We start from the raw sequence: 13,373 nt of genomic DNA, 5'->3' as shown, positions 1-13,373 counted from the left end.
AGAAAATATTTCCTGATCTTGCTTATATCTCTCAGAACTAGGACAGACACTTCAGAACAAACTTCCTTTAGATTTTTTTGGGGGGACTATCTGTTATTCAATGCGTTTTTATGGGCTAATAGCAGTAAGGCCAAATAAAATGTTTCATCAAATAATTTGTAAATATATTTTTCTGATACTTCAAGTGGTCTTAAAATTCTAAATAAAATAGCAAAATGATCCTTGGTATGACCTTCTTAAAACAATTCCATATATCTTAGTAGAACTCCCCCTCCCCCGGTTTAGTCAGGGTTTAGACTGTAATGGTTAACTACCACATTTTCTACCTAAACTACGTAGAATATTGGCCTGTTGGAAACTACAACTCCCTACTACATTGCACAGTTCAGGCTTGATCTGATTTATCTCTAGAGAAACTGCGCAATGTGTGCATTGACCTCAGACAAAAAACAAACTAAATAGAATTCAAATAATTGAACTGATGTCAGGTCAATTACAGTAGTTGTTTGAAAACCGAAAAATAACCTACATTTCTGTTAATCGCTTAGCACTACTGTAAACCAACTGGAGAGCTCAAAATATTTGAAATGTCCCTTTCCAGTCTTGCTGCCATGCATGTTTGCTACTATCAGTGTTGTTTGTGTTCCTGACCTGCAGGTGAGGCAGCGTCTCCGTTCTGCTTGGGGCTGAAGGGGGAGGGCGGCTCGGCGGCGGTGAGCGGGCTGTTCTCATTGGTCATCTCCGCGCCACTGTCGCTCTCTGATGGTCCCTCGGCTGCAGGAATGTCCCCGTTCACCTCAGCCTGGGGACGACAGGAGATGGGCTATCAACTCAGTTGAAAACAGCAAAACAGTCCAAACAAACCACTCCAAACACACAACAGCAGCCAACTACCCATGGACCAGTCCACTTCCATCACAAACCACCCCACCTAACAAATAGAGCCTATTCACTTAACATAACATCACACAACAAGATTTTACATCAAAATAGCTCAGAGCTTTCATCAGAAAACTTGCATATTACCAAGTCAAGCTAAGGATAGTAATTTCCTGTCTAAGTGTGCTATATGTGCTTTCACTGTGCATGATTGGTGTTTGCCTGCTGTATGTACCACTGAAAACACTGCTACTCCTACTGCTCTCTCCTCGTCTGACCATGTGTTCTCGCATACCCCGAGAACATCTGGTCAGCGGGGTGGTGGCACAGGAATCCTCATCTCTCCCAAGTGGACATTCTCAATTTTTCCCCTGACCCATCTGTCTATCTCCTCATTTGAATTGCATGCTGTCACAGTCACTAGCCCATTTAAGCTTAACATCCTTGTCATTTATCGCCCTCCAGGTTCCCTTGGAGAGTTCATCAATGAGCTTGACGCCTTGATAAGTTCCTTTCCTGAGGATGGCTCACCCCTCACAGTTCTGGGGGACTTCAACCTCCCTACATCTACCTTTGACTAATTTCTCTCTGCCTCCTTCTTTCCACTCCTCTCCTCTTTTGACCTCACCCTCTCACCGTCCCCCCCTACTCACAAGGCAGGCAATACGCTTGACCTCATCTTTACTAGATGCTGTTCTTCTACTAATCTCACTGCAACTCCCCTCCATGTCTCCGACCACTACTTTGTATCCTTTTCTCTCTCGCTCTCCTCCAACAGTACTCACTCTGCCCCTACTCAGATGGTAATGCGCCGTCGCAACCTTCGCTCTCTCTCTCCCGCTACTCTCTCCTCTTCCATCCTATCATCTCTTCCCTCTGCTCAATCCTTCTCCCTCCAATCTCCTGATTCTGCCTCCTCAACCCTCCTCTCCTCCCTTTCTGCACCCTTTGACTCTCTATGTCCCCTATCCTCCCGGCCGGCTCGGTCCTCCCCTCCAGCTCCGTGGCTTGATGACTCATTGCGAGCTCACAGAACAGGGCTCCGGGCATCCGAGGGGAAATGGAGGGAAACTAGACTCCCTGCGGACCTGGCATCTTTTCACTCCCTCCTCTCTACATTTTCTTCATCTGTTTCTGCTGCTAAGGCCACTTTCTACCATTCTAAATTCCAAGCATCTGCATCTAACCCACGGAAGCTCTTTGCCACCTTCTCCTCCCTGCTGAATCCTCCTCTCCCCCCCTCTGTGGATGACTTTGTCAACCATTTTGAAAAGAAGGTTGACGACATCCGATCCTCGTTTGTTAAGTCAAATGACACTGCTGGTCCTGCTCACACTGCCCTACCCTATGCTTTGACTTCTTTCTCCCTCTCTCTCCAGATAAAATCTTGCGACTTGTGACGGCCGGCCGCCCAACAACCTGCCCGCTTGACCCTATCCCCTCCTCTCTTCTCCAGACCATCTCCGGTGACCTTCTCCCTTACCTCACCTCGCTGATCAACTCATCCTTGACTGCTGGCTATGTCCCTTCCGTCTTCAAGAGAGCGAGAGTTGCACCCCTTCTCAAAAAACCAACACTCGATCCCTCTGATGTCAACAACTACAGACCAGTATCCCTTCTTTCTTTTCTCTCCAAAACTCTTGAGCGTGCCGTCTTTAGCCAACTCTCTTGCTATCTCTCTCAGAATGACCTTCTTGATCCAAACCAGTCAGGTTTCAAGACTGGTCATTCAACTGAGACTGCTCTTCTCTGTGTCACGGAGGCTCTCCGCACTGCTAAAGCTAACTCTCTCTCCTCTGCTCTTGTCCTTCTAGACCTGTATGCTGCCTTTGATACTGTGAACCTCTCCACCCTCTCCGAGCTGGGCATCTCCGGCACGGCTCACTCTTGGATTGCGTCCTACCTGACCGGTCGCTCCTACCAAGTGGCGTGGCGAGAAGCTGTCTCCGCACCACGTGCTCTCACCACTGGTGTCCCCCAGGGCTCAGTTCTAGGCCCTCTCCTATTCTCGCTATACACCAAGTCACTTGGCTCTGTCATATCCTCACATGGCCTCTTCTATCATTGCTACGCAGACGACACAGAACTAATTTTCTCCTTTCCCCCTTCTGATAACCAGGTGGCGAATCGCATCTCTGCATGTCTGGCAGACATATCAGTGTGGATGACGGATCACCACCTCAAGCTGAACCTTGGCAAGACGGAGCTGCTCTTCCTCCCGGGGAAGGACTGCCCGTTCCATGATCTCGCTATCACGGTTGACAACTCCGTTGTGTCCTCCTCCCAGAGTGCGAAGAGCCTTGGCGTGACCCTGGACAACACCCTATCGTTCTCCGCTAACATCAAGGCGGTGACCCGATCCTGTAGGTTCATGCTCTACAACATTCGGAGAGTACGACCCTGCCTTACACAGGAAGCGGCACAGGTCCTAATCCAGGCACTTGTCATCTCCCGTCTGGATTACTGCAACTCGCTGTTGGCTGGGCTCCCTGCCTGTGCCATTAAACCCCTACAACTCATCCAGAATGCCGCAGCCCGTCTGGTGTTCAACCTTCCCAAGTTCTCTCACGTCACCCCGCTCCTCCGCACACTCCACTGGCTTCCAATTGAAGCTCGCATCTGCTACAAGACCATGGTGCTTGCCTACGGAGCTGTGAGGGGAACGGCACCTCCGTACCTTCAGGCTCTGATCAGTCCCTACACCCAAACGAGGGCATTGCGTTCATCCACCTCTGGCCTGCTGGCTCCCCTACCTCTGCGGAAGCATAGTTCCCGCTCAGCCCAGTCAAAACTGTTCGCTGCTCTTGCACCCCAATGGTGGAACAAGCTCCCTCACGACGCCAGGACAGCGGAGTCACTCACCACCTTCCGGAGACATTTGAAACCCCACCTCTTTAAGGAATAACTGGGATAGGATAAAGTAATCCTTCTACCACCCCCCTTCCCCCCCAAAAAAAAAATTAGTCAGTCTGTCTCGGCGTGGCTTCAATATCATTGTGGGTCTATAAATCATATGACCCAGCCTACTCTTTGCTAATTCTGCCACTAAGACATCATTACGTTTTTTCTCAATCGTGTACAAGCATTTTTGGAACAATGTTGTCATCACAATCCAATTCCATGTATTCAATACAAAGGTTGGTTTGCTCATAGTTTTGTAGACTTTCCATTGGCGCACAGAAACACAATCCACAACAGAAATAAGGAAAGGTGAATACAATAAAGGAAAACAACTGATATGAATGCATTGGCCTACATCCACACACTAAAGCAAAGCTTTATAATGGAAGGTAACAATGTTGGAGATGATGACTTAAGAGTAACTCAAAGTTACGTAGAAGTAACCCAACTTCACTCACTGCATCTCTGCATATTGTAAAAAACAAAAAAAAACAATTAGACAGTCCCCATTGCCTAGATCTTTCCATATCTTGTACATCAGGGGTCCCCACCTACATTCAGTCGCGGGCCGATTTTTTCTTCAGCGGATGGTCATGGGGCCAGAACATAATTATAAATCATTTGTAGACTGCAAATTGACCGCAAGAAGCCCAAACAGATATAGTGTTTGACAAAAACATAATACTTTCAAATCTTGATTAATTGGGATACGTTCACATGTTTTTCTATTTATGTGATTAAATAAAAATCACTTTGAGCTGATTTCCTGGTGATTTTACAGTCTTAACTTAAGGGGCCAAATAAAATCACCTGCGGGCCAGATTCGGCGTGCGGGCAGCCAGTTGGGGAACCATGCTGTACATGGTATGACACTGATGGGATGACTTAGAATTTCGTGCAGTAGTATTTACTGATTGCCCGAAACAGTGAACACATTTGCACACCTTTCTCTTCTGATTAAAACAATGTGTTAATATTCTGTGAACAAAACACTTAACACTGAATTTGTATTCACTGATAACATTTGTATTTAATGTTTTGCAAAAGGTGATCTAAGATATGTAAGTCAGGTACTAAAGCAAGAAAATGATCAGATGTTCTGTAAATGTATTTGTGCAGTTGAACATAGCTGTTCTGCTACAGATACATTTCAACACAGATCACAAATGTGCTTGTACGCGATTGTGAAAATCTGTAATGTAATGCCCAAAACAAGCATATGGTGATGTCATAGTTGTAATGAATACTCGGACAGAGTGGTAAGATCCAATCGCAGAATAGCGATGCTTTATTAGAGTACAGACAAGGGAATAGCTTAATCGTGGTCGGGTGGGCTGTGGTCAAAACCGGGTCAGGCAGAGACAGGCAGAGGTACCAAGGGAGCGGGCTAGTCGTAGTCGAGGGCACAGGCACAGGATCAGAGGACGGTAATCACTGAGATAGACAAGCAGAGGATTAAGCAATTCGGGGAGTCAAACAACGAGGCACAGGTCGGGTACACGGGTAATCAAAACAACGAACTCTCTCTCTGAACAAAACGCTTAGCAAGTCACAATGGAACAATACCTCGCACCGACTGAACTTCTGAGCACACCTTATATCCTACACTAATTACTGACAGGTGTGCTCAGAACTCAGGTGAACCAGATCGAGTCTGATGACTCCCCCTCTCTGTAGATCGGGGAAGTGTCAGACTCTGTCTAGACCCAGCCAACCCCCGATCCCTTACAATAGTAATGATGTCATTTGCACTGTATATATTCGTCAAGACAGCATCCCTCCCTCAGCTTATATAGATACAGTGCCTTCAGAAAGTATTCACACCCCTTGACTTTTTCCACATTTTGTTGTGTTACAGCCTGAATTTAAAATGGATTAAATTGAGATGTTTGTCACTGGCCTACACACAATACCCCATTATGTCAATGTGGATGCTGTTTTTGTTTTTTTTAACAAATTAATTAAAAATGAAAAGCTGAAATGTTTTGAGTCAATAAGTAAGCAACCCCTTTCTTATGGCAAGCCTAAATAAGTTCAGGAGTAAAAATATGCTTAACAAGTCACATAATAAATTGCATGGAGTCCCTCTGTGCAATAATATTATTGAACATGATTTGTGAATGACTACCGCTTCTCTATACCCCACACATACAATTATCTGTAAGGTCCCTCAGTTATGCAATGAATTTCAAACACAGATTCAACCACAAAGACCAGGGAGGTTTCCCAACGCCTCGCAAAGAAGGGCACCTATTGGTAGATGGGTTAAAAAAAATACAGACATTGAATATCCCTTTGAGCATGGTGAAGTTATTAATTACAATTTGGATGGTGTATCAATGCACCCAGTCACTACATAGATACAGGCAACCTTCCTAACTCAGTTGCCGGAGAGGAAGGAAACCGCTCAGGGATTTCACCATGAGGCCAATGGTGACTTTAAAACAGTTACAGAGTTTAATCGCTGTGATAGGAGAAAACTGTGGATGGATCAATAACGTTGTAGTTACGCCACAATACTAACCTAATTGACAGAGTGAAAAGACGATAGCCTGTACAGAATAAAAATATTCCAAAACATGCATCCTGTTTGCAACAAGGCACTAAAGTAATACTGCAAAAGAATGTGGCAAATAAATTAACTTTTTGAATACAAAGCCTTATGTTTGGAGCAAATCCAATACAACACATTACTGAGTCCCACTCAACATATTATCAAGCATACTGGTGGCTGCATCATGTTATGGGTATGCTTGTAATCGTTAAGGACTGGGGAGTTTTTTAGGATAAAAATAAATGGAATGGAGCTAAGCACAGGCAAAATCCTAGAGGAAAACCTGGTTCAGTCTGCTTTACAACAGACACTGGGAGATGAATTCACCTTTCAGCATGACAATAACCTAAAACACAAGGCCAAATCTACACTGGAGTTGCTTACCAAGAAGACAGTGAATGTTTCTGAATGGCAGTTACAGTTTTGACTTAAATCTACTTGAAAATCTATGGCAAGACCTGAAAATGGTTGTCTAGCAATGACCATGCATGAAGAATTTCGAAAATAATAATGGGCAAATATTGCACAATCCAGGTGTGGAAAGCTCTTATAGACTTACCCAGAAAGACTCACAGCTGTAATCGCTGCCAAAGATGCTTCTACAAAGTAGGGTGTGAATACTTATATCAATAGGATATTTCTTTATTTAATTTTCAATAATTTGTCAAACATTTCTAAAAACATGTTTTCACTTTGACATTATGGGGTATTGTGTGTAGATGGGTGAGAAAAATATATATTTAATACATTTTGAATTCAGGCTGTAACACAACAAAATGTGGAATAAGTCAAGGGGTATGCATACTTTCTGAAGGCACTGTATATCCCCCGTCTGTAATTTGTACAGTGAGGGGAAAAAGTATTTGATCCCCTGCTGATTTTCTACATTTGCCCACTGACAAAGAAATGATCAGTCTATAATTTTAATGGTAGGTTTATTTGAACAGTGAGAGACAGAACAACAACAACAACAAAATCCAGAAGAACGCATGTCAAAAATGTTATAAATTGATTTGCATTTTAATGAGGGAAATAAGTATTTGACCCCCTCTCAATCAGAAAGATTTCTGGCTCCCAGGTGTCTTTTATACAGGTAACGAGCTGAGATTAGGAGCACACTCTTAAAGGGAGTACTTCTAAATCTCAGCTAGTTACCTGTATAAAAGACACCTGTCCACAGAAGCAATCAATCAATCAGATTCCAAACTCTCCACCATGGCCAAGACCAAAGAGCTCTCCAAGGATGTCAGGGACAGGATTGTAGACCTACACAAGGCTGGAATGGGCTACAAGACCCTCACCAAACAGCTTGGTGAGAAGGTGACAACAGTTGGTGCGATTATTCGCAAATGGAAGAAACACAAAAGAACTGTCAATCTCCCTCGGCCTGGGGCTCCATGCAAGATCTCACCTCGTGGAGCTGCAATGATCATGAGAACGGTGAGGAATCAGCCCAGAACTACACGGGAGGATCTTGTCAATGATCTCAAGGCAGCTGGGACCATAGTCACCAAGAAAACAATTGGTAACACACTACGCCGTGAAGGACTGAAATCCTGCAGCGCCCGCAAGGTCCCCCTGCTCAAGAAAGCACATATACAGGGCCATCTGAAGTTTGCCAATGAACATCTGAATGATTCAGAGGAGAACTGGGTGAAAGTGTTGTGGTCAGATGAGACCAAAATCAAGCTCTTTGGCATCAACTCAACTCGCCATGTTTGGAGGAGGAGGAATGCTGCCTATGACCCCAAGAACACCATCCCCACCGTCAAACATGGAGGTGGAAACATTATGCTTTGGGGGTGTTTTTCTGCTAAGGGGACAGGACAACTTCACCGCATCAAAGGGATGATGGACAGGGCCATGTACCATCAAATCTTGGGTGAGAACCTCCTTCCCTCAGCCATGGCATTGAAAATGGGTCGTGGATGGGTATTCCAGCATGACAATGACCCAAAACACACGGCCAAGGCAACAAAGGAGTGGCTCAAGAAGAAGCACATTAAGGTCCTGGAGTGGTCTAGCCAGTCTCCAGACCTTTATCCCATAGAAAATCTGTGGAGGGAGCTGAAGGTTCGAGTTGCCAAACGTCAGCCTCGAAACCTTAATGACTTGGAGAAGATCTGCAAAGAGGAGTGGGACAAAATCCCTCCTGAGATGTGTGCAAACCTGGTGGCCAACTACAGGAAATGTCTGACTTCTGTGATTGCCAACAAGGGTTTTGCCACCAAGTACTAAGTCATGTTTTGCAGAGGGGTCAAATACTTATTTCCCTCATTAAAATGCAAATCAATTTATAACATTTTTGACATGCATTTTTCTGGATCTTGTTGTTGTTATTCTGTCTCTCACTGTTCAAATAAACCTACCATTAAAATTATAGACTGATCATGTCTTTGTCAGTGGGCAAACGTACAAAATCAGCAGGGGATCAAATACTTTTTTCCCTCACTGTATGTTCCCACTGTAATGAGCCTATACTCCAAAGTGTTATGTTTTATGTTAATTGTTCCGATATTGTATATTCTGTATGATGTCTATGTTGCCTATGTTAGGTTAAAGCCTTATTCTAAAATGGATTACAAATAAATAAATAAAAGTCCTCATCAATCTACACACAATACCCGATAATGACAAAGCAAAAACAGGTTTTTAGAATATTTTTGCTAATTTATTGAAAATAAAAGACAGAAATTTCACATTTACATAAGTCTTCAGACCCTTTACTCAGTACTTTGTTGAAGCACCTTTGGCAGCAATTAAAGCCTAGAGTCTTCTTGGGTATGACGCCACAAGCTTGGCACACCTGTATTTGGGGAGTTTCTCCCATTCTTCTCTGCAGATCCTCTCAAGCTCTGTCAGGTTGGATGGGGAGCGTTGCAGCACAGCTATTTTAAAGGTCTCTCCAGAGATGTTCGATTGGGTTCAAGTCCGGGCTCTGGCTGGGCCACTCAAGGACATTCAGAGACTTGTCCCAAAGCCACTCCTGCGTTGTCTTGGCTGTGTGCTTAGGGTCGTTGTCCTGTTGGAAGGTGAACCTTCACCCCAGTCTGAGGTCCTGAGCGCTCTGGAGCAGGTTTTCATCAAGGATCTCTGTTGTTTTATACCCTAAACCTCCTTGACTTTTCTGAGCTCAAGGGGCTAAACTGAAGAGAATTCAGCTCCTGAGGAGATACTCATGTTCAGGAAATCAAACTCAAGCCCTGGATTACTGTAGAATCTATGAGTAAAAACAGACTCTTATCTTAAGTTAATTTCTCAGGTTAAAACAACACTCCTTCAGAGAACAGCAGCTAATAAGTGTTTAGGGGAAATGGAAAGTGTTGTAAACTAAGGTACCGTAAAACTTCAATTAATAGCCTGGGCGTTTATTTGCTTAAATCACTGAACACAATAGGCGCTTATTACAGACAGGCTTCTATTTGAGCTTTTGCTCATTTGCATAGTTAATGTTTTAATTCCAGCATTCACTTCCAGCATTTTAATCAATTTCTTCATTTCCTGCACTAATGTGTTATCATTTACACAGTGTCATGTTTCTTTTGTCTTAGTATGCCTATATTAAAAAATATATATATAAAAATTCCTTGACTGAATAATGATTCTCCTCTTTGACTCCTCTTTGACTGTCAGAGGAAGGCCCAAAAAATTGTGAAAGACTCCAGTCACCCAAGTCATAGACTGTTCTCTCTGCTACTACACGGCAAGCGGTACCAGAGTCTAGGTCCAAAAGGCTCCTTAACAGCTTCTACCCCCAAGCCATAAGGCTGCTGAACAATTAATCAAATGGCCACCCGAACTATTTACATTGACATCCCCACCCCCCTTTGTTTTTACACTGCTGCTACTCGCTGTTTATTATCTATGCATAGTCACTTTACCCCTACCTACATGTACAAATTACCTTGACTAACCTGTACCCCCGCACATTGACTGGGTACCGGTACCCCCTGTATATAGCCTCGGTATTGTTATTGTATTGTGTTACTTTTTATTTTATTTTTTACTTTAGTTTATTTAGTAAATATTTTCTTAACTCTATTTATTGAACTGCATTGTTGGTTAAGGGCTTGTAAGTAAGCATTTCACGGTAAGGCACATGTGACAAATACAATTTGATTTCATTAGATTTTTGGCAGTTCTTACTTTTGCCACTAGAAGGCGATCGGCCGATTTCTAGGGCTCTGTACTCCCGAAGTTGTTGACTGTTTTTGTGCATGTCAGTTAGCTAGCAGTTCTCAGCTGTTAGGAGCCAATGGCTAACAGTTTATTACTGGCCAAAAAAATAGGATGATTGCCATAATTCTTTCCAGTCATTACTGAATTATTGAATGTAACAAATCAAACATTAAACCTCGTAAACAATTCATGGTAATTCATGGTAACTTTGTAAACAATTACGGTAATTTTGTCACGCCCTGGCTCTGGGGACTCTTGTATGTTGAGCCAGGGTGTTAGTTTCTTTGTGTAGTGTCTATGTTTCGTTTCCTATGTTCTGTTCTAGGTTATGTGTTTCTATGTTGGCCGGGGTGGTTCTCAATCAGAGGCAACGAGAATCAGCTGTTGCTTGTTGTCTCTGATTGGGAACCATACTTAGGCAGCTTTTTGTGCACTTGTGATTCGTGGGATCTTGTTCCGTGTAGGTTTGTGTATGACCGAGGACTTCACGTTTCGTTTTGTTGTTTTGTTATTTGTATCGTGTTGCTAAGTACACTATTAAAGAGATGTACGCATATCACGCTGCGCCTTGGTCCACTCATTATGACGATTGTGACAAATTTAGACCCGCCATTTATTTGAAACAGGCATTTATTTGCTGAAATGTGTACCGTTGCCCGGCTATTAAAATGAGACTTGCCATTTAATTTAAGTTTTACAGTATGCATGCGTGTGTGTGTTGGGAGGGGGGGGGTTAACAGTGAGAGTGATGGGATCTGCTGACTTTATTCAACTTAAAGGAGAGGAATGTTAGTTACAGTCGTGAAATAGATGCACAGTAGCTACAGGAACACACAAAAACACCTAAATAAAACAAGAAGACCACAAAAAACTATAACAAAGTAGAGAGATACAGAGAGTTAAAGCATCTATCCAACATCTTTAGGCTGAGAGAGGGGGGAGGAAGGGGCGAGAAAGGTGGAACTCCCTGAGGGGGAGACAGACAGGGAGTTGGGGGTGAGAGAGTTAAGGGCCTTCACCCCATAGGCAGGCTTCCTCCTCAGGAAGCATAAGCCCTTGGCCTTGGGAACAATGCAGGCGGTTGTGGGATATCAGGAATCTTTCTCTGGAATGCCAGTCTGAGTCACGGTTCCCTTCCCGCCACAGCTGTCCTCCAGTGGCACAGTCACTTGCCAAAGCTAACACAGCCAACCAGCAGGCACCGGGGAAGACACAAGCCAACCCAGGCCAGGCTAGCACAGAGCACAGCATCACAGTAGAGCTGAGCACAGTTCAATGCCATACCACACACTGTGCACTCTCTCACTCTGGGAAACCAGCACTACAATACAAACGCTATACAAAGAAATAAGCTGTTTTTCTCACTGGCTGCTGTGCCCTTCTGTCTCTCTCTCTCTCACTCTCTCTCTCTCTCGCTCTCCCCCTCCCTCCCTCCCACCATCCCTCCCTCTCTCAGGCAGCACTCAGACAGTGAGATTCTTTCTCACGCACCTCCAACAGTGTGTCAGCCCAAATCACACCTCACCTAAACCAACCTGGGCCACACAGCACAGCACAGTATAACATAGTAGAGCACGGCACAGTACAGTACAGCTATAGACCCCAAAGCACTCAATGTACCGTGGATAGAGGGATTATTAAGCCCACAGGGGCAGAGGTAGAGTGAGATAATTAGAGAGAGGGGGAAAGAGAGAGAGAGAAAAAGAGACAGAGACAGAGTGAGAATGAAAGAGAGAGAGAGAGAGAGAGAGAGAGAGAGAGAGAGAGAGAGAGAGAGAGAGAGAGAGAGAGAGAGAGAGAGAGAGAGAGAGAGAGAGAGAGAGAGAGAGAGAGAGAGAGAGAGAGAGAGAGAGAGAGAGAGAGAGAGAGAGAGAGAGAGAGAGAGAGAGAGAGAGAGAGAGAGAGAGAGAGAGAGAGAGAGAGAGAGAGACAGCTAGGTCAGCAGGTCAGCGCCAGTTTCTCTCATTAGTGAGATTAGACCCCGAGAGCTGCCTTGTCCCAGACCAGGACACCCATCTGCGCCTGTCAACGCTTTGTCTGCTACCCCCCTCGCCCCTCCCTACCCTCCTGTCTGTACCCCTTCAACCCTCCTCCCCTCTCAGCCCCACATCTGGCTAGGAGAGTGTGCAGCTAAGGCAACATCTCAGTGCAGACGGCTATGGAAACGGTGTCTGACATAAGACAATGCACGTGTGGATTGATTAAAAGTGTGTTGACAGATTAAAAGAGCAAGACCTTTGGTTGATCTGTCTGTCTGTCTGTCCATCCGTCTGTCTCTACCCACTCAAAAACATATTCCCTGACAAAGTACACCCCCCCCCACTAGCCCAAGCTGAAGGGGCCCAGACAAGGCTCAGCCACAGCCTCTGCTTTTGTAAAAGGAGAACAAAGTATGAGTGGAAACTAAAGGCTGGGGCTCAGACCAGGTGGCTAGAAGCCCTTTCAGTATCTCTGTCTCCCTGACACCTCAGCCCTTGATCTGATTTCTGGGTTGGACACAGAGAGGGGAAAGAAAGGAGAGGTTAGGAAGGAATGGACCGAGTCGGAGCGAGAGATAGGCCCTTTCAATGGACCCATTCCTGACCTACAGTATAACACACACACGGCAAGGCATAACACACACACACCTTCCAGACACATTTACAACATGAGGCACTGGCTTGCCATGTAAATGTGCTTAGCGGATGTCAGTTACTCTTATTTTCAAAGTCTATACTTGCTCCCCTGGCTTGGCACAAAGACACCAAGATAACAGCGTTACAGAAAACCATAAAGGGGAACTACGTAAACTATACACCTATGAATACCACGTCTGTGCTTTAACTGCTTTCCATAGAACAATCTTCTTCTTATCTGGGAT

At 44.6% G+C, this 13,373-nt stretch overlaps 1 protein-coding gene across 3 annotated transcripts in view; it reads right to left on the bottom strand.

Moving 5' to 3' along the window:
* Positions 1-13,373, bottom strand: part of LOC121545506 (DNA (cytosine-5)-methyltransferase 3B-like) — a 96,642-nt gene that overhangs the window by 67,408 nt on the left and 15,861 nt on the right. For all 3 annotated transcript variants that reach the window (XM_041856075.1, XM_041856077.1, XM_041856076.1), the window contains exon 3: positions 652-802. In XM_041856075.1, the coding sequence (XP_041712009.1) occupies positions 652-802 (151 nt within the window). The remainder of the gene's footprint in view (positions 1-651; positions 803-13,373) is intronic.

The sequence above is a fragment of the Coregonus clupeaformis genome, chromosome 30 (assembly GCF_020615455.1).
Source record: "Coregonus clupeaformis isolate EN_2021a chromosome 30, ASM2061545v1, whole genome shotgun sequence".
Classification (NCBI taxonomy): domain Eukaryota; kingdom Metazoa; phylum Chordata; class Actinopteri; order Salmoniformes; family Salmonidae; genus Coregonus; species Coregonus clupeaformis.
Note: the sequence above shows the minus strand (reverse complement) of the source record. Positions and strands in the feature narration are given on the sequence as shown.